This window comes from Phocoena phocoena, chromosome 16 (genome assembly GCF_963924675.1).
Source record: "Phocoena phocoena chromosome 16, mPhoPho1.1, whole genome shotgun sequence".
NCBI lineage: Eukaryota > Metazoa > Chordata > Mammalia > Artiodactyla > Phocoenidae > Phocoena > Phocoena phocoena.
This window is the reverse complement of record NC_089234.1, coordinates 64,007,089-64,030,106: the sequence shown is the minus strand read 5'-3', so window position 1 is coordinate 64,030,106 and position 23,018 is coordinate 64,007,089. Positions and strand designations below refer to the sequence as shown.

Genomic DNA, 23,018 nt, shown 5'->3' with positions numbered 1-23,018 from the left:
AAACTCAACAGGCTACAGAATACAAATATAAAATGCTTTAAAAACAAACCTGCTGAGATATCTGAGGATGATCAGATTGTATAAGTTTGTGGAATAAAAGCCTAGCAGCATTCATATCAACCCCTGAAAATCTGGTGCCCGTTCTATAGTGATCATCATTGCTATTTAAAAAAGAGAGAGAGAGAGAAAATAATAAAATGCAACTTTAAAATTTTTTCACTTCTTTTTAATGACATTATTTAATATAATAAATTTGAAAAATTTGGTATACCAAAGAATTGTCACTCACCTAACAGCTAAAAAACTTCCATTTAGACAACCAGACGAAGAAAACGTTCCATCTATTTCACTAAAAAGAAATTTAAAAATCACAAAATCACAAAATGAGAAATCTAATTGTTCACCTTTGGTGGTTTTTTTTTAATAGATCTTAATTGGAGTATAACTGCTTCACAATACTGTCTTAGTTTCTGTTGCACAACAAAGCAAATATTCATACACATGTCCCCATAACCCCTTCCTCTTAAGCCTCCCTCCCATCCTCCCTATTCCACCCCTCTAGGTCATTGCAAAGCACCAAGCCAATATCCCTGTGCTATGCTGCTGCTGCTTCCCACCAGCCAACTATTTTACATTCGGTAGCGTATATATGTCAATGCTACTCTCACTTCACCCCAGCTTCCCCCTCCTACCCCATGTCCTCAAGTCCATTCTGTACGTCTATCTCTTTATTCCTGCCCTGCAACTAGGTTCATCCGTACCCTTTATTTTATTTTATTTTTTAGATTCCGCGTATATACATTAGCATACGGTATTTCTCTTTCTCTTTCTGACTTACTTCACTCTGTATGACAGACTCTAGGTCCATCCACCTCACTACAAATAACTCAATTTTGTTCCTTTTTATGGCTGAGTTAATATTCCATTGTATATAGTGCCACATCTTCTTTATCCATTCATCCCCTTTATTTTTTAATAAAAAATAAAATCATCTTTTATTTATTTATTATTTATGTGGAAAAATCCACATCACCTTTATTATTTAATAAAAAATAAAATATAGTATTTAATGCTACGGAGCATTCCTCCAACCAACATTCAAAATAAATCAGAATTCTATAAATTACTAAAGATTAAGTAAATCTTGATAAAGGTATTACTGTTTATCTCTTTATTACTCTCTCAAACATTACTACTGTCCTCTGATTCATCAAATAAATCTGATGTTCCTAAAAAAATTTTTTTTTTGTTATCTAAAAAATTTTTTTATATAAACATGCACATTTAACTTTCTTAATTCCACATGGTGGTAAATCTAATCTGGAATGTTATTTTTCTGAAGACTACACTTCAGGCTTTTAAGAAAAATTTTAGTTTGGTAAAATAATTTCGAATTAAAAACACAGCTGATCAGCTATAGCCCCTCATCCCAAATACCTACACCACCTTCAACAACAACAAAAACTTTAAGTACTAAACAAGTCCATCTTCAAGAAAAATATTCAAGAAAGAAGAAATACTCAACTCTTCCATGGAATATAGAAGTTAAAAGACAGTGACCACTATGAAGCTAGAAGGAACATTCTTGCAAACCCAATCCTAAAGTGGCTATATTTAATATTTTAAGTTATCATTTAATATATCATTATGTATATGAAAGAATTGTAACTTATAAACATCTACATGAGATCTCCTAAAATATCCACTATTACAGAAATTCTAGACAATTAAACTTTTGTATATAAACCATTCTGTAAATGATATTTAATGAAATATTTATTTAAATAAAAACTCCTAAGTACAGGTTCCTCTACCATGGAGTTAAGAGACTTTGTGTAGATAAAATATTTTTCTTACTTGGCTATCTCTACAGGAAATCTTCCAGAGGGGTAGCTCAGCCATTTTTGAATTAGAGCTTCATTCACAGTCCAGATCTGCTTCGAAGGATCAGGATATCTAAAGTCATCTGGTGGCCCACAGTTCTAAATTTTAAAATAAGCAGATGAGTCAGAGGGAAGAGATATTATATATAAACCAAGACACGCCTCCACTATGTATTTGGAAGTTAATCTCTACTAAACACCTGGAACAAAAACTTATCAAATGGGGACTTCCCTGGTGGCGCAGTGGTTAGGAATCCGCCTGCCAATGCAGGGCACACAGTCGCGAGCCCTGGTCCGGGAAGATCCCACATGCTGCGGAGCAACTAAGCCCGTGTGCCACAACTACTGAGACTGTGCTCTAGAGCCCACAAGCCACAAATATTGAAGCCCGCGCACCTAGAGCCCATGTTCTGCAACAAAGAGAAGCCAACGCAATGAGAAGCCTGTGCACCACAATGAAGAGTAGCCCCACTCGCTGCAACTAGGGAAAGCCCATGTGCAGCAACAAAGACCCAAAGCAGCCAAAAATAAAGAAAGAAAGAAATTAAAAAAAAAACTTATCAAAAAAAACCCAACTTATCAAATGGATCTGAAAATTTTTGTAGACTTGAGGAAAAAAAAAATTAAGGCAATTACTTTATAACATATAAAGAACATTAATATGGGTTTAAAAACAACTTCTAAATTATCTGAGCTTAGTAATTATTTATATGATTACTATTACCTGGGGATTAGAGTAATGTGAAAAGCTTTGATCTCCACCTGAGAAAATTCTTTTTACACAGAAATATTCTTCAGAATCTGTAATAAAAATAAAATATAAAACATTCAAGATTTATATGTATTTTTCAGAGCATCAAATATGCTACTGGATTTTCTCTTAATCATCTAACTTAATGAGACCTCCCAATCATGGGCTCAATGATACAAAATGACTGGGAATGGTCTGACTGCTATGGAGATGAGACTGACCAAGTGACAAATGTTAATGATCCCACAAGCACAAGCATTTGATAAGTTTTACAAGTCTTTCTTTTGACCTGCTCACCAAAAAATGGCAGTTTCTAGTCTAGATCTTTATTATCTCAATATATTTTAAACTGAAGATGGTGTAAAATTTGAATGAAAGGTATAGAAGATAGCTCAGAAGAAAATAAAAATTAAGAATATTCATTTTGGGGAATTCCCTGGTGGTCCAGTGGTTAGGACTTGGCGTTTTCACTGCTTGTGGCCTGGGTTCAATCCCTGGTTGGGCAACTAAGATCCCATAAGCCTCGCAGGGTACAGCCAAAAAAAAAAGGAATATTTACTTTTAAAAAGAATGACAACAAACAAGTATATGTTAAATCTTCCTGAGTAATGCAAAATTCATAATGTAAAATTATTTTCTCTTTCAATATAGCTGTACAAAAGAAAGATGACAGACACATAGCTCTTTGTTAACAACTATTTATCAGTAACACCCAAATCAGGTCCAAAAACAAAAAAGTTAATATGCAAATTTAGTAGAAGTAAAGAAGGAACAATAAAGCGCCTTTTTTTCAAGTTTTGTATTTTATTGTGATGTTTATTTTTCCTTAAAAGTTTTCTTTTTTTTTAACATCTTTATTGCCGTATAATTGCTTTACAATGTTGTGTTAGTTTCTGCTGTATAACAAAGTGAATCAGCTATATGTATACATACATCCCCATATCCTCTCCCACTTGCATCTCCCTCCCACCCTTCCCTATCCCACCCCTCTAGGAGGTCACAAAGCATGGAGCTGATAGCCCCTTGAGATGCAGCTGCTTCCCACTAGGTATCTATTTTACATTTATTTGGTAGTGTATATGTCAATGCCACTCTCTCACTTCGTCCCAGCTTACCCTTCCCCCTCCCAGTGTCCTCAAGTCCATTCTCTACGTCTGTGTCTTTATTCCTGTCCTGCCCCTAGGTTCTACAGAACCTTTTTTTTTTAGATTCCATATATATGTGTTAGCATATGGTATTTGTTTTTCTCTTTCTGACTTACTTCACTCTGTATGACAGACTCTAGGTCCATCCACCTCACTACAAATAACTCAATTTCGTTTCAGTAAAGTGCCTTTTTAAAAAGACATTCACAGCCTCTTCCTTTTTCTCCTCTCCTGTACCTCAAAATGGAAAGAGTATCTATTATCAAAAATACCACTAGCCTAGTATTTAGAAGTATCACATACCAAAACACCATAGCTCCACAATGTAACTTAAGGCCAGTTATTTCCAAATATAATCCATTTCTGTGTTCCTACTGCTGACCCCCCACTCTTTAGTTGACTAATTCTTTCTTTTTAATATAAATTTATTTATTTTTGGCTGCGTTGGGTCTTCGTTGCTGTGCGTGGGCTTTCTCTAGTTGCGGGGAGCAGGGGCTACTCTTCACTGTGGTGCGCAGGCTTCTCATTGCAGTGGAACACAGGCTCTAGGTGCACGGGCTTCAGTAGTTGTGGCACACAGGCTTAGTAGTTGTGGCTTGCGGACTCTACAGAGCGTGGGCTCAGCAGTTGTGGCGCACTGGTTTAGATACTCCGCAGCATGTGGGATCTTCCCGTACCAGGGCTTGAACCCGTGTCCCCTGCATTGGCAGGTGGATTCTTAACCACTGTGCCACTAGGGAAGCCCAGTTGACTAGTTCTTCACCTTGTATTATTTGTGACCACCACCACTACAGAATTATAAATTCTTAAGGAGGGGACCACATCTTAATTTTCTTGATCATTCCCTACTACCAAGCACAATGTTTTATTTGTAAAAGAACTCAGTAAATATTTAATATGAATATATAATATAAAAAATTATCTAGCTTAGATAATAATAAGAGTTTCAGAAATCAGAACATTAATATGACCAAATTTTCCACAACAAGACTGCTCTACGGCCAAAAATTTTTAAGAACAGATTAAAAGGGTAAATCTAAAATATTAAATAAACCAATTATTCAACTTAAAATCTTTTCTCTACATCATCCTCACAAGTCTACATGAAGTCATGCACTTCCTCAAAAGATTGAGCAGAATGTTATTCGTTTGTTCCTAAAAGGTGATTCTGCCTTCTTTAAATAATCATCAAGTAAATGATGACTAATCTATAGTACATGAATGGGTTTCTGGGGGCTGTGAGTAGGGCACCAAAAATTATTTTCCTTAATTTCCTTTTAATTACTACTGTAAAAAAAGGTCTGTGAAACCTAGTCATTTGTCCTACACAGCTTCCTGCAGATTGGATTTTGCTGATTATATCCTCAAGGATTCTCCTAACATTTCTCTCAGTCTTCTGTATTTCCTGTAAATTGGTAGTTGGATCTAGAGAGGATTTAATTAATTAGTCAATTTTTTTTAAGAAGATGTTGGGGGTAGGAGTTTATTAATTAATTAATTAATTTTTGCTGTGTTGGGTCTTCATTTCTGTGCAAGGGCTTTTCTCTAGTTGTGGCAAGCGGGGGCCACTCTTCATCGCGGTGTGCAGGCCTCTCACTATCGCGGCCTCTCTTGCTGAGGAGCACAGGCTCCAGACGCACAGGCTCAGTAGTTGTGGCTCACGGGCCTAGCTGCTCTGCGGCATGTGGGATCCTCCCAGACCAGGGCTCGAACCTGTGTGCCCTGCATTAGCAGGCAGATTCTCAACCACTGCGCCACCAGGGAAGCCCCAATCAGTCAATTATTTTGACAAAACTATTACATGGTGGTGGAAGGGGCTGTTCTTCCATCAGTAAGCACATAATGTATAGTTGGGTTCCTTTTTGTGACGTTAGTAACCACTGATGCCCAATGCTTAGACCATTAATTCATTGTGGGTTGAAAAATGATACACTAATATTACTTCCTCATCTTGTGGTTGGACCATTAGCTTCCCCCTATCTACCACATAGTTCATTAACCTGTAATAGGAAAGACTAATGCTGTTCTTTTCCATTTATTTACTAGCATCTGGCTTTTTGAATTTGCATTTATTTGATTATAATATTTACATATTTCTTAGTAACATGGATTTCCTCAATGGGAATTTCCGTTAACTTCCTTTATCTATTACATGTCTAAATGTTTGTCTTATTCATTTATTAGGTGTCTTACTGTTTTTCACACCAATATGTATGAGCACTTTGGACATTCAGGCTACTAACCTCAGGTTATATTCGTTACAAACATTTTTTCTAAATAATTATTTAATTTTGACTCACAAGTTTCTTTTTCCCTTAAATCAAATGTATTTATCTCATTCTTTTTTTTTTTTAAAGAGGAAGTGGGTTTCTTTATAAAAAATATTTATTTATTTGGCTGCATTGGGTCTTAGTTGCAGCATGCAGGATCTTCGCTGCAGCATGTGGGATCTAGTTCCCTGACCAGGGATTGAACCCTGGCCCCCTGTGTTGGAAGCGTGGAGTCTTAGCCACTGGACCACCAGGGAAGTTGGCCCTCTTTCTTAATGGTGACTTTCACTGCCATAATGGTGAGAAAGCTTTTTCCCATCCTCAAATTATAGAATTATTTTCTTGTCTTAAGAACTCTTTTACATTTAACTTTAATCCATCTATAATTTATTTTAGTTTATACTGTTAGGTTAGGGTCTAAACTGACATTTTCCTCCCAATTTTCATGTGTTGAATAATTCTTTCCCCTTCTCCACATATTAGTGATGCCCTATTTTAAAGTTATGAAGAGACACTACACCTCTTCTACCTATAACACGCTACACTAATAAACTTTGGCACTCTCCTCCATCCCGAAAGTATTCTCAAAGTCCTTCTCATAACTTGCACTTCGTATAGTCCTTCCTATAACTCCAAGAGCCACTGCCAATCAACTGGAGTTTGAACAAAACCTATATATTGGGTTGGCCAAAAAGTTCCTTCGGTTTCTAAGTAAAAATAAAACACATTTTTCATTTTCACCAAGAACTTTATTTAACAACATATTCACCATTTTGTTCCACTACCTTCTGCCATTTTTCAGGCAACTTCATAATTCCGTCTTCCCAAAACCTTTTATCTTTTTGATCAAAGAACTGTTCCAGGTGCCATTTACAGTCTTCCAGGGAATTGAAATATTTTCCATTAAAAGAATTTTGTAAAGACCGAAATAAATGGAAATCCGAAGGTGCAATGTCTGGTGAATATGGCGGATGAATCAGAACTTCCCAGCCAAGCTGTAACAGTTTTTGCCTGGTCATCAAAGAAACATGTGCATTATCCTGAAGGAAGATTATGCGTTTTCTGTTGACTAATTCCGGACACTTTTCGTCAAGTGCTGCTTTCAGTTGGTCTAACTGGGAGCAGTACTTGCTGGAATTAATCGTTTGGTTTTCCAGAAGGAGCTCATAATAGAGGACTCCCTTCCAATCCCACCATATACACAACATCCCTTCTTTGAAGACCGGCCTTTGGTGTGGTTGGTGGTGGTTTCATTTTGCTTGCCCCACGATCTCTTCTGTTCCACATTATTGTACAGTGTCCATTTTTCATCACCCATCACAATTTGTTTTAAAAATGGAATGTTGTCATCATGCTTAAGGACAGAATTGCATGCAGAAATACGGTCAAGATTTTTTTTCACTTAACTTATGTGGAACCCAAACACCAAAGCGATTAACATAACCAAGTTGGTGCAAATGATTTTTGATGCTTGATTTGGATATTTTGAGTATGTTGGCTATCTCCTGCATGGTATAACGTTGACTGTTCTCAATTAATGTCTCAATTTTACCGCTATCAACTTCAACTGGTCTACTGGACCGTGGAGCATCGTCCAGCAAGAAATCTCCAGCACAAAACTTCACAAACCACTTTTGACACGTTCGATCAGTCCCAGCACCTTCTCCATATACTGCACAAATCTTTTCTTTGCGTTTCAGTTGCATTTTTACCCTTCTTGAAATAATAAAGCATAATATGCCAAAAAAGTTACTTTTTTTCTTCCATCTTCCGTATTAAAATGGCTACACAAAAATTCACCAATTTTGATGTCTTTTTTTAACGCACACTGATATGACAGCTGTCATAATACAATCTTACAAAATTGTTTCAAATGAAGTAAAAGACAACTAAGCGCTACTAGAGCCAGCTTACGGGAAACCGAACGAACTTTTTGGCCAATCCAACAACAATGGCAATACATGGATTCCCCTCCCACCCACGGATTTCCACTAAGCTATAATAATCTAAATGTCTAGGGACCTCTCTGGTGGTGCAGTGATCAAGAATCCCCCTGCCAATGCAGGGGACACGGGCTGCTGGTCTGGGAAGATCCCACATGCCACAGAGCAACTAAGCCTGTGTGCCACAACTACTGAGCCTGCACTCTACAGTCCGCGAGCCACAACTACTGAGCCCACATGCCACAACTACTGAAACCCACGCACCTAGAGCCCATGCTCTGCAACAGGAGAAGCCACCGCAACGAGAAGCCCGCGCACCACAACAAAGAGTAGCCCCCACTCACCGCAACTAGAGAAAGCCCGCAGGCTGTAATGAAGACCCAGCGTAGCCAAATAATAAACTAAAAAACACACAAAAAAGTCTATATGTATACGAATAATCTGATTTAACTGTTACAGTTTTATAGTATACGTTGTCATATCTAGGAGGGCTAGTTCACCTCCTTATTCTCTACAAAATACACTGTCAGGAAAAACAGAAAATTTTGAAATAGGCTCCCCTGCCCATGCACCCTCCCCTCCCCACCCCCGCCATTTACTGAGTCTTGATTAGGGCACTCTTCAGAAACTTATCTACCTAAATGATGTTTTGAGCTATTTACAATGCTGTAAAGTGTACTTCTATTTAGGAGCAATACTGACAGAGATACAACTATGTATGTGCCTTTGATTTACAAGGAAAAGTAGTGTTTTGATGATCCCTGAATCCCTTTACACTCTTAGGACTTATTCAGGACCCCAAAGGGCTTAAAAGTACTAATACATAACACATCAGAATTGAAAATTAAGAAATTTAAAAAATACTCATAGACTTATCTGAAAGTGAACAAGAACAAAGGCACTGCATGTTAACACAGGTAACAGTACTAACATGAAAGTCATTCTAACCTCATGAAACCTATGACACAATACCACTGTCCTTGAGCAACTATCAGCTGGTTCCACAATACGGAAGAACATAACTGAAGACACAACATGGTAAGTGACTTTTATTTTCCTTGGTTTATACTTGATTCTGAAATAAGTTATACAATATGTTAAAATCTTAGCAAAGTTCACTCAATTTTGAAGGGTGTGCTCCCATGCCTTCACCTATGTTATTTTTTTACTTTTGTGTAATCTGCCAAGAGCAAAAATTCTGTGTTTTACTAGAATAATTTTCTATACTTGATGTTGATTTTGTTTTTCATTATTTAAGTGGAAAAAAAAGAACAAAGACTCCTCACTTATGAATAAGCTAAAGTTCTTTTCAATCATATTACCATTTACATTTATTTTGAAATGTTTTATTGTCACTTCAGTAAAACAGGTAACCAAGTATTATTTCTCAAGCATCAAAGGTTACATCTTTTAATAAAGTGTTCCAATCTCCCCTCACAACTTTTTTGATCTTTGTCTTCCTGTTATGGGCTGAATTGTGTCCACCCCCGCCCCCAAATTCATATGTTGAAGCTGTAATCCTCAGTACCTCGGAATATGACTGTATTTGGAGATTGGACCTTTAGAGAGGTTATTAAGGTAAAATGAGGCTGTTAGGGTGGGACCCTAATCCAATATGCCTGCTGTCCGTATAACAACAGGAAGAGACACCAGCAACGTGTGTGTGCGCACACACACAGAGAAAAGGTCACATGAGGACACAGCAAGAAGGTAGCCATTTGCAAGCCAAGGCTTCAGAAGAAACCAAACCTGCTGACAGAGTGATCTTAGACTTCTAGCTTCCGGAACTGTGGGAAAATAAATTTCTGCTGTTTAAGCCACCCAGTCTGTGGTATTTTGTTATGGCAGCCCTAGCAAACTAACACACTTCGCCAAATCAGATCCTAAACTTAGGAAAATAAAACTTCCAAGATACCTTCTATGTGTTAGTGAAAATATCTTTGAGATTTCCCAGAGAAGCTATGGAGAATCACAATGATTTGTCCTTTCAACATATAAGTAGAGATGCTAGAAATAATTAAGTTTATTTGATGTGTTACTATTCTAAGAGTTGCATGGGAAGAGTTGTCAAATCAGAAGACACTTAACCTTCCCTAGGTTAAATTTATATGGTAAAATTAATATAAATATTTCACCTCTCTAAATTAATAAAGATATTTCAAAAATGTAATTACTATAAAATTTCTAATTTATATGGTAATATAATATAAAAATTTCAAAACTTAATATATTTCAAAAAGTGTTTTATGAGAAGTCCATGGAGATTCACCAATGTCCTTGCTTACCATATGTTTAAATATGAAGGGAAACATTATTCAAAACTCTTATGAAATAGTTGTCAAGTTTTCCTGTATTTATAAGAGTTCTGGAGGTACAGTGCTGTCTGTCCTAATTTCAGGTTTTGTTCCCCCAATTTCAGTTATTATTGAACCTTTATTTTATTCACATCTATCATCTTCTAGGTCAGTGATTTTCAAATGGCGTTTTATAAAAATATAGATGTCTAAACTTGATCCCTGACTTACTGAATCTCTTTACTTGATATTCTTGGTGTTATTCCTGGTACATTAGGTCTCAGGATTATCATACTATATCTCAAGATTTTTTTCAACTGTAAAAGGTTATACTCATTCATATTCATAAATCAGATGTAAGGAGTCACTGACTTCTTTGACAATAGGCTTAATCATCATCTTTAGAAACGTTCTTGTTTAAAAACCTTTTTGGAATACAGGCATAACTCGCTTTATTGTGCTTCACAGATATTGTGGTTTTTACAAATTGCTGATTTGTGGTAATTGATGATTTGTGTTGTCAGATGATTGTTAGCATTTTTTAGTAATAAAGTATTTTTAATTAAGATATAATATGTACATTTTTTAAAGAAATAATGCTACTGCACACTTAATAGACTACAGAATAGTGTAAACATAACTTTTACATGCACCAAGAAACCAAAAATTTTATCTGACTCACTTTATTGTGGTATTCTGGAACCAAACCACAGTATCTCCAAAACATGCCTCTAATGTGTTCTCCATGTCACAGAAACAACCAAATTTCCTTGTCAACTGTATTTATTATTATGAATCCTCGTCATATCTTTCCACTTGACAATTATCAATAATAAATAAGCCATAGTCATTTTAAGCCTCTTTCATCTATTGACTAGTTTTTGTTTTATTCTGATGCTTGTCTGAAGGCCTTCCTATAAGCTACAGGCCAGAGTTTGTACTTTCAACAAAGAAGGATAGTCTCAGAGCCCTGTGAAAAGGACTGTACCTGTTATTTGAAACCACTTATACATCAAAGAATAGATACTTGGGTACAGGCTTCTGAGGGGACGTGGCTTAGAGAACTTTCAAAAGACACCAGTGGACTACATTAGGATTTCTCATATATTTTTTTAAGCTGATAAGGAGTTTTATGAAACTGACAATCCAAGATCCATAATGTTTAACTTTGCTTTAATTTTCTGTTTTCTGGATCTCCCTTATAGGGAGTCATTTCTCCTTCTTCTAAAGTAATCTAATTCACATCAATTTTGTAAACTCTGCTTTGGTACGCTGAAACGAAATGTTAAAAAACATTTCTCTTCTCCCTTCAGCTTGCCAGTATCTCCCGGAAAGGAACTTATATCCTCTTCTAAGGCCCTGATTTTTGCAGCTGCCATTCAGGGCACACCTCTAGATCACCTGACTCTGGGGGCCAGCGGGGGATTATGCTCAAGGGTCCCACAGGACTAAAACCAATGGACAAAGAGTTCTTAACTGACTACCACCCCAGGGCACAGCAAGAGGCAACAGACTGAGGTGCCCAATCTTTCTGCAGAAGAGGATTATTAGTTTACCTAATACAGCTTTGGCCTAAGAGGCAGGCTTCTAATTAAACCCACATCAAAGGGCCTGTTGTAATCCTCTCAGAGATCTCAGAAGGAGGGCCTTATCTTTGCAACATCCCTCTGCTGCACTCCAGAACATCCATTTCTTCCATAGGGGACCTCGTATTCCCATCTGGTGTCCCCATTTTTGTGGTTGCCACCTAACTGATGCCCTTTGATTGCCTGGTTCTGGTGGACAGCTGGGCTTGTATCCTGGGTCCCACGGGACTGTAACAACTGGAGAGACAATTTTTGGTTGGCTACCACCCCCAGTGCACAGCACAAACAACAAACAGAAACATACCCCAGTTTTCTGCGAAAAAGGCCTATCTGCTTGTCCTGGAGCTTTGGCCTAAGGTTTCTACACCTCTAGCAACCTACTGAGGTGATCTTTGGGGACAAAAGCTGGTGGATGCCATCTTTGTGCTCTCCCTCTACCTTGCTTTAACTTGCCAGTATCTCCTGGAAAGGAGCTTGTACCCTTAGCTGGTGCCCTGATTTTCACAGCTGCCACCCAAGGGACACCTCTAGGTTGCCTAGTTCTGGCAGCAGTATGACTTTCTCTTGCAGTCCCACAGGACAGATATACATTTGCATACTTAAAAGCTACTGCCTGAGGGTCTGGCCTCAATCAGCTTGAATTTAGGTATTGCTGAAATTCTCCCCTTTGGGATACTGACAGGTCTTGGCACATTCTCAACTGAGAGCCACTTAAAATAATATAGACTGTTTGGACATTAACAAAGATTTGAGAGACAATCAAGAGTGAGGGCAGGGTTGAACTATATCACAACACTACAGTAATCAAAACAGTATGGTATCAGCATTAAAAACAGACATAGAATACAGAGCCAAGAAATAAACCAATGCATATATGATCAGTTTATTTAAGACAAAGAAGCTAAGAATACACAGTGGGAAAAGGACAGTCTTTTCAATGAATAGTGCTGGGAAAATTGGACAGCCACATGCAAAAGAATGAAATTGGACTACTATCTTACACCATACACAAAAACCAACTCAAGAGCTTCCCTGGTAGTACAGTGGTAAAGAATATGCCTGCCAATGCAGGGGACACGGGTTCAAGCCCTGGTCCAGGAAGATCCCACATGCTGCGGAGCAACTAAGCCCGTGTGCCACAACTACTGAGCCTGTACTCTAGAGCCTGCAAGCCACAACTACTGAAGCCCGCGCACCTAGAGCCCGTGCTCCGCAACAAGAGAAGCCACTGCAATGAGAAGCCCGCTTGCCACAACAAAGAGTAGCCCCGCTTGCCACAACTAGAGAAAGCCCGCACACAGCAACGAAGACCTGATGCAGCCAAAAATGATAATAAAAATAAATTTATTAAAAAAAAACTAACTCAAAATGGACTAAAGACTTGAATATATGACCTAAATCATAAAACTCCTAGAAGAAAACATAGGCAGTAAGCTCCCTGACATCAGTCTTGAGGATGATTTTTTGGATTTAGCACCCAAAGTAAAAGTATCAAAAGCAAAAATAAACAAGTAGGACTACATCACACTAAAAAGCTTCTGCACAGCAAAGGAAACCATCAACATGGATTAAAGACCAAAATGTAAGACCTGAAACCATAAAACTCCTAGAGGAAAACAGGCAGATCACTCTTTGACATAAATCGTAGCAACAGTTTTTTGGATCTGTCTCCTAAGGCAAAGGTAACAAAAGCAAAAATAAACAAATGGGACCTAATTAGACTTAAAAGCTTTTGCACAGCAAAGGAAATCACTGACAAAACAAAAAGACAACCTACTTACTGATTGGCAGAAAATATCTGCAAATGATATGACTGATAAGGGGTTAATATCCAAAATATATAAACAGCTCATATAACTCAACATCAAAAAACAAACAGCCTGCTTTAAAAAAATAGGCAGAAGAGCTGAATAGACATTTTTCCAAAGAAGACATACAGATGGCCTACAGGCACGTGAAAAGATGCTCAACATCATTAATCATCAGGGAAATGCAAATCACAATGAGATATCAACTCACAGTTGTTAGACTGGTTATTAACAAAAAGACAAGAAATAACAAGTGTTGGTGAAGATGTGGAGAAAAGAGAACCCTCTTGCACTGTTAGTGGGAGTATAAATTGGTGCAGCCACTATGGAAAGAGTATGGGGGTTCTTCAAAAAATTAGAAACAGAACTACCATATGATCCAGCAATTCCACTTCTGGGTAAAACAAAAACACTAATTTGAAAAGATGTATGCACCACCATGTTCATTTTAGCATTATTTACAATAGCCAAGGTATGGAAGCAACTTAAGTTTCCACTGATGGATGAATGGATAAAGAAAACATGGTGTGTGTGTGTGTGTGTGTGTGTGTGTGTGTGTGTGTGTGTAAGTGTATACATACACACATGCATATATACACATACATACAAATATACATACAATGGAATATTATTTAGCCATAAAAAAGACGGAAATCTTGCCATTTGTGACAACACACATGATTCCTAGAGGGCATTATGCTAAGTGAAATAAGTCAGAAAGAGAAAGACAAATACTGTATGATCTCACTTACATGTGGAATCTAAAAAACAAACAACAACAACAAACTGAAACCAAGCTCATAGATACGGAGAACAGATTAGTGGTTGCCAGAGGTGCCTGGGGATGGGGGCCAGGCAAAATGGATAAAGGAGGTCAAAAGGCACAAAATTCCAGTTATAAAATAAACTAAATCATGGGACTGAAATGTTCAGTATGGTGACTACAGTTAATAATACTGTACTGCAAATTAGAAAGTTGCTGAGAGTAAATCTTAGTTTCATAACAAGAAAAAAAATTTTTAACAATGATGACAGATGTTAACTAGACTTATTGTGGTGATCATTTGCAATATATACAAATATCAAATTGTTATGCTATATACATGAAACAAATATAATGTTATGTCAATTAAAAACATTTTATCTGATTCTTACTGATCCCCAGAATTCAATAATAATTCAAATTTAATAGGTTTCTGTTCTTTTAACAGTAATGTTGCTATCTGCATGGATTCAGTAAGAATATGTTCCCCTTCCCACTAGTTTGTACTTCTTTCATAACTGATTGAGCAAATCAATTATGTAACCAAGAAATTACCCGAAATGTCGTATTAAGAACGACGGCTACTGAATTAGATATGACAAGTCATCTTAAAGAATAAAGTTGGTTGTACTTATGGAGCCAATGCTTATGATGTCTCTGGCGCAGTAGAAGATTAAAACTTGTCAGGTCTGGGACCTTGTCATGTGATGAATTGTGCTCCCCCAAAATTCGTATGTTGAAGTCCTAATCCCTAGTACCCTGAGAAAGTGACCTTCTTCAGAAATAGGGTCACTGCAGATGTAATTACATAAGTTGAAGTCATATTTGAGCAGGGTGGACCAGTAATACAAAATGATTGGTGTCCTTATAAAAGGGCGAAATGTGGACACAGATAGGCACATAGAGACAATGCCATGGCAGGATGAAGGCAGAGATCTACTAGCCAAGAAATACCAAAGATTGCCAGCAAACCACCAAAAGCTAGGAGACATATGGAACAGATTCTCTCTTATAGCCCTCAGAAGGAAGCAACACTGCCAACACCTTGATCTTGGACTTCTAGCCTTCACAACTGAGTCAATAAATTTGTATTGTTCAAGAACTGAGTTTGTGATATTTTATTATAGCAGCCCTAGCAAACTAATACAGTTGCCCTATACACTAATACTATACACATTCTAAAGAAAGGTTTGGGGCTTCCCTGGTGGCGCAGTGGTTGAGAGTCCACCTGCCAATGCAGGGGACACGGGTTCGTGCCCCGGTCCAGGAGGATCCCACATGCCACGGAGCGGCTGGGCCCGTGAGCCATGGTGGCTGAGCCTGCGCGTCCGGAGCCTGTGCTCCGCAATGGGAGAGGCCACAACAGTGAGAGGCCCGCATACCACAAAAAAAAAAAAAAAAAAAAAGAAAGGTTTGCCCTTTGCCTAGCTCCAAGGAGAGAGTCTCAAAGTCTTGGGAATATCCTGTTAAGAGTGTCTTTTTATAGACCCCGAATAGCCAAAGCAGTCTTGAGGGAAAAAAAACAGAGCTGGAGGAATCAGACTCCCTGACTTCAGATTATACTACAAAGCTACAGTAATCAAGACAATATGGTACTGGCACAAAAACAGAAACATAGATCAATGGAACAAGATAGAAAGCCAAGAGATAAACCCACGCACCTATGGTCAACTAATCTATGACAAAGAAGGCAAAGATATACAATGGAGAAAAGACAGTCTCTTCAATAAGTGGTGCTGGGAAAACTGGACAGCTACATGTAAAAGAATGAAATTAGAACATTCCCTAACACCATACGCAAAAATAAACTCAAAATGGATTAGAGACCTAAATGTAAGACCGGACACTATAAAACTCTTGGAAGAAAACATAGAAAGAACACTCTTTGACATAAACCACAGCAAGATCTTTTTTGATCCACCTCCTAGAGTAATGGAAATAAAAACAAAAATAAACAAATGGGACCTAATGAAACTTCAAAGCTTTTGCACAGCAAAGGAAACCATAAACAAGACGAAAAGACAGCCCTCAGAATGGGAGAAAATATTTGCAAACGAATCAATGGACAAAGGACTAATCCCCAAAATATATAAACAGCTCATGCAGCTCAATATTAAAGAAACAAACAACCCAATCCAAAAATGGGCAGAAGACCTAAATAGACATTTCTCCAAAGAAGACATACAGATGGCCAAGAAGCACATGAAAAGCTGCTCAACATCACTAATTATTACGAGAAATGCAAATCAAAACTACAATGAGGTATCACTTCACACCAGTTAGAATGGCCATCATCAGAAAATCTACAAACAACAAATGCTGGAGAGGGTGTGGAGAAAAGGGAACCCTCTTGCACTGTTGGTGGGAATGTAAATTGATATAGCCACTATGGAGAACAGTATGGAGGTTCCTTAAAAAACTAAAAATGCCCACTACTGGGCATATATCCAGAGAAAACCATAATTCAAAAAGACACATGCACCCAAATGTTCATTGCAGCACTATTTACAATAGCCAGGTCATGGAAGCAACCTAAATGCCCACTGACAGATGAATGGATAAAGAAGTTGTGGTACATATATACAATGGAATATTACTCAGCCATAAAAAGGAACGAAATTGAGCCATTAAGAAATTAAGTCATTGAGACCTGGATGGACCTAGAGGACTGTCATACAGAGTGAAGTAAGTCAGAAAGAGAAAAATAAATATCGTATATTAACGCATGTATGTGGAACCTAGAAAAATGGTACAGATGAACCAGTTTGCAGGGCAGAAGTTGAGACACAGATGTAGAGAACAAACGTATGGACACCAAGGGGGGAAAACTGCAGTGGGATGTGGATGGTGGCGTGCTGAACTGGGCGATTGGGAATGACATGTATACACTGATGTGTATACAATTGATGACTAGTAAGAACCTGCAGTATAAAAAAGCAAACAAACAAACAAAAAAAACAACTAATACTAAACTTTCTTTGGGTTATTTGTATGGAAATATGTTAATATAAATGTTTCAGACATTACATGAAATGTCTAAAAATCTTATATGTTCTGGTATAATGTTATAAGTCATAATTCTAGTTATTACTTTAAAATGTGTATCTCAGAAATAACTAAATTTCCTTGTCAATTGCATTATTATGAACTTTCATCAAATCTTTAACCGTGGTCATTTTTAAGTCTTTTGTCATTTACAGACAGTTCTGGGTGTACTCTGATGCTTTTGCAAAAATGTTCCTATAAAAGGGCTTCATCTTCAAGGAATTCATGGAAAAGACTCTTGACAAGTACAGGTTTCTGGTAACTGACCATACTGATGAACTGAATGAATAAGCATTTTCACAACTCTAACGGAAAACTGATGAATTCATAAAAGTGTTAACAAAAGATCAAGATGAAAAAAAAAATTAATTACATGGGACTGAGTGAACTGATGAGGATGATTATAATTTTTGTGACTTTCTGTTTGAATAAAAACAATAATTTTAAAAAATAAAATAAAATAAATCCCACAAGGGCTCAGAGGCAAAAAATATACAAATCAATTTTCACTACAAAGTAAAGGACCTGATACAGTGGAGGATTACTGGACTGAATGTCAATATTATGACATAGTATGAGTGTGTTTCGTGTTTGGTAATTGCAATCATTGTTGCTTTTGTTGTGGTCATCCATTTACAATGCTTGGTGTCAGTTTATTTATCTCTTGTAAAAATAAAATACAGTGTGTGTGTGTGTGAAAAAAAAAGAGTGTCTGTTTTTACCTGTGGCCTCGAGGCCATACCAGATAGTTTATGCTAACAATGTGACTGATTTATGGTGGGGGGCCACGGACTTAACTTCTAGAGGGGCTGAGTAAATTAAATTCACATTTAATTAGTTCCTATCCTACACAGCTTTAGTATAGTAAAAAATAATTATCAGCCATTATATATATTATATATATAAAATAGTGGTAAGATATACACAACAGAAAATTTACTGTTTTAACCATTTTAAAGTGTTAATTCATGGCATCAAGCAAATTCACAGTGTTGTGCAACTAACACCATTATTCACCTCCAGTACATTTTATCATCCCAAACAGAAAATCTGTACCCATTAAACAACTCCTCATTCTCCCCTCCCTCCAGACCCTGGAAACCAGTGTTCTCTCTGTCTCTATAAATTTGTTCTAGGTACCTCATACAAGAGGAGTCATACAATATTTATCCTTTTGTGTCAGGCTTCTTTCACTTAGCACGTTTTCAAGGTTCTTCCATGCTGTGGCATGTACCAAAATTTCATTCCTCTATATGGCTAATATTCAATTACATGTATATACCATACTTTTCTATCCATTCATCTGTTGATGGACATGAGTTGTTTATGCCTTTTGGCTACTGTGAATAAACAATTTTTTAATGAAACTAAATTGTAGCAAAAATGACTGCTTTTATAACTCCATTTCCTTTCCCACTTTAATGCAAATAATCTTAAGGTATGCAGTTTCAAAGGCAACAAAATGCATCTCTAAGTGACTAAACTGTATAACAGAAATACATGATTCCTTACAATATCCATGCTGCTTTAAATTACAAATCTCTTTGTTAGGTTATTAATGGTGCTTTGTGGAAGAAACTGATATGATGAAACACCAACATGCTCCTAAGGACATAAGAAAAAGAACAATACTACTAAAATAAATGCAGGTTCCAAACCTAAGAGTGACTGGAAGAAAGCGAAGCCATATTCTAACACAAAATCAAACAAAAACAAGAAAAAAATAGTATCATATCCTGACGTTTGTTAAATAAAAGTATAACAGAGATATCCTTTTAGCTACGAAAAAAAAAGTATCTTCAAAGGTAATTCATAATAAAAAGTGATGGACCTTTTCAAATGTCAACCTTCATAGTAGGTTCATCACAGATTAGTCTTGACTCAAGTCCCACAACTCAGAGAAAAATCCCAAAGACAATCAAACATAGATAAAATAAATGAAAAAACAATTCTGAGGTGTAGTTTAGGATGGTAAAGGAAATATTTTTAAAAGTACATTTTGGTTGCAGCATGTCAAAGAAGTGAATGAGAAAACAGCATCTGAACATTTCAAATTCTTTTAAGTAGTAAGTTAGGATCATTGAAAAGATAACCAGATCTATTAAAAGAGTAACAGAAAACAAAAATATAGATTTGGCTAAAGCAGTAGGGATATAAAAGCAAATTTTAATATTTCGAACAGGTAATATATTCATATGTTCAAATTTCAGATAAATAGAAAATGTTATATAATTTTAAAGTCTCGTATATACCCCAAAGAATTGAAAGCAGAGTCTTGAAGAGATATTTATACACCCATGTTTATAGCAGAATTATTCACAGTAGTCAAAAGGTGGAAACAATCCAAACGTCCATCAGCAACTCACAGATAAACAAAATGTGGTCTATACACATGCTGTAACATGGATGAACCTTAAGGACATTATGCTAAGTTTATAAAACAAGCCAATCACACACAAAAAAATACTGTATGATTCCACTTATGAGATATTTAGAGCTAAGTCAAATTCACAGAGACAGAATGCAGAATGGTTGCCAGCTAGTGGGAAGAGTGAATGGAGAATTGTTGTTTCATGAACACAGAGTTTCAGTTTTGCAAGACAAAAACGCTCTGGAGGTAGTTATACAACAATGTGAATGTACTTAACACTACTGACTGTGCACTTAAAAATAGTTAAGTTCATAAACTTTGTATTATGTGTATTTTACCATAATCAAAAAAAAAAAAAAAAAAACACTTCCCTCCCACTGGTATCTAGTCACCATTCAGTTCCCATATGCCCAACCTACTTTCATTATTTTATTTATCCTGGGTTTCCTTATGCATATATATAAACAAACTAAGCAACCATATACAGTATTCTGTATCTTGCTGTTTTCACTAAACAATGTATCTCGTGATTCTTTCATTTAAAACATAGAAAAGTTCATCTTTTAAGAGCAACATTTTAACAATAATTTTAGTGTGTGCAGCAAAGCTTTAATGTAAAAGAACTTACCAAAATCTGGTGGACATTGTCCATTATAAGGGAACCAGTTTCCTTTCACAGTGAAAGGACTTTTTCTGTTGCTTGTTGAACCAGTTCCTAGCTGTCCATTACCACCAAGTCCAAAAGAATAAATTCGTCCTGATGAAGGAACAAAAGCAGAAGTGTGCTGCCTAGAGTAAAATGATAGAAAACCTCAGACTTAATGTTACCTTTCAAACAATTTACATTCAGAAAAGCATAGCAAATATTACTGATATAATTTTTGTCTTCAAAAGTAAGTTAATAAAACCATTATAGTTTTAAAAGTTTCTGTACAAAATATTTAATAGCCTTACTCTATACTGAATGAATTCTGTACCACACAGGCAGGCTGTATAAAGCATATTCCAGAAAATTCCCACAAATGTCCAAATTTTAAAAGGCCCAGCTATATACTGGAATCCCTTACAATATATGATTTAGCACTAGAGGCAGCATCTAACTATGCTGTCCAAGAAAGCTCCCCAGCCTCCTTCCCTCTCTGTCAGGTTCTAGCTTAGAGCTCTGTGGTCTATGAAGGCCCACCATCTGGGCATCACTCAAAAGTTTTAAGATAAGAACTGGGCAGAAGATTGGTATATATAAAACTGCATGATAAAACAATGTTTCCTTTCTTCAAAGAAACAATGTTTCCTTTCTTCAAAAGAAATTTATCCTTATGTATATACACTCAGACTCCTCTAGAGATTGCAGAGTGGAAGCAAACCTAAGAAATTACGGAACTGAAGCTAAAGAAAACCCACTATCCAACTCCTTCTGATGCTTCACTACTGTATGTTTAGGAATGGGTTAAAGGTGATTATCCAGCTCAGACCTTGTGTTCCTCAATCTCAGGTTTTATGGTTTCAATCAAGTCTGACAAATTCTTAAGTGTTATTTCTGCAAATACTGTCTCTCTCCCATTTATTCAATTCTCTTCTTGATAATATTAGACAAACGTTTTATCTTCCCAACATACCCAACAAGTCTTTTAACTTCTCTTTAATATCCATACCCCTTGTGAGTAATTTCCTTGGATCTATCTTTCAAGTCATTATTTTTCTCTTTAGCAGTGTGTCCAACCTGCTGTTTCAACTATCCACTGAATTTAAACTTTTAATGACTATGTTTTATAGCATTTCTAGTTCTTTTTTTCAAAACAGCCAGCCAGTTACTTCATTTAAAACCCTTAATATATTGTGAAATATAATACATATACACCAACCCAGGACTACTCTGACAAGCCCCAAACCTACTTTAGGGCAGTCCTGTGGTTACAAATTCTGAGGGGAGATCCAAACCAGAAAATAGGCCAAGGCCAGAAAAGTCTCCTTAAACTAGCAAGAGAATATTGCATTGTGAACTCTTCCCATGAGGCAGCTTTACTGGGAGGAGATGGTTTCACAGGCCTCATACTGCCTCTACCAGTTCTTAGGTCTCATCTTCTTTTCCAAACTCCTTTGCCATCTGTGGTATACTGTTTATGAAAAGGACCCAAGGGGCTTCCCTGGTGGCACAGTGGCTGAGAGTCCGCCTGCCGATGCAGGGGACACGGGTTCGTGCCCTGGTCCGGGAAGATCCCACATACCGCAGAGCGGCTAGGCCCGTGAGCCATGGCCGCTAAGCCTGCACGTCTGGAGCCTGTGCTCCGCAATGGGAGAGGTCACAACAGTGAGAGGTCCGTGTACCCCAAAAAAAAAAAAAAAAAAGAAAAAAAAAGGACCCGTTATTCTTTTCCCTGTACCCATTATCCTTACAATATGACTTCTGCAGGTGTTCCCACCAAGATGGTGAATCTACTTCTCCATGTCTTAAAACTGGTCTCTGACCTGTGGCTTGCTTTGAACAGAATGCAGCAGAAACGACAGCGCATCAGATCTGAGCCTATGCCTCACCAGTGGCTTTGCACTCCTTCCCTCTCTCTTTTGGAACTCTGCTCTACCATCATGAGAATAACCCAAGGTTAGCATTTGAAGGATGATATATAATCTGAAGCAGAGACAAGCTGACCCAGCTAAGGTCCCCACAGACTACCCAGTCCCTACCCAGATCATCGGCTGATTAACTGAGTTCAGCTAAGATGAGAATTGCCCAGGGACTTCTCTGGTGGCGCAGTGGTTAAGAAATCTGCCTGCCAATGCAGAAGACACGGGTTCGATCCCTGGTCCGGGAAGATCCACACACTGCAGAGCAACTAAGCCCATGAGCCACAACTACTGAGCCCACGTGCCACAACTACTGAAGCCTGCACTCCAAGAGCCTGTGCTCTACAACAAGAGAAGCCACCACAACGAGAAGCTCACGCACCGCAACAAAGAGTAGTCCCCACTTGCCACAATTCGAGAAAGCCCACGCTCAGCAACAAAGGCCCAACGCAGCCAAAAAAAAAAAAAAAGAACTGCCCAGCTAAGCCCAGTCCAAATCACTGAACCACAGAGATATTAGCTAAATAGGTCATTGTATTAATAAACCACTAAGTTTTGGGGTGATTTGTTTAGCAAAATAAGCTAATTAATACATTA

At 37.3% G+C, this 23,018-nt stretch overlaps 1 protein-coding gene across 3 annotated transcripts in view; it reads right to left on the bottom strand.

Annotated features, from left to right (window-relative positions):
* HERC4 (HECT and RLD domain containing E3 ubiquitin protein ligase 4) overlaps nucleotides 1–23,018 on the bottom strand; it is a 133,319-nt gene that overhangs the window by 52,165 nt on the left and 58,136 nt on the right. For all 3 annotated transcript variants that reach the window (XM_065894787.1, XM_065894789.1, XM_065894788.1), the window contains 5 exons: nucleotides 20,488–20,648; nucleotides 2,608–2,684; nucleotides 1,858–1,982; nucleotides 290–349; nucleotides 50–161 (listed from right to left, as the gene is read on the bottom strand). In XM_065894787.1, the coding sequence (XP_065750859.1) occupies nucleotides 50–161; nucleotides 290–349; nucleotides 1,858–1,982; nucleotides 2,608–2,684; nucleotides 20,488–20,648 (535 nt within the window). The remainder of the gene's footprint in view (nucleotides 1–49; nucleotides 162–289; nucleotides 350–1,857; nucleotides 1,983–2,607; nucleotides 2,685–20,487; nucleotides 20,649–23,018) is intronic.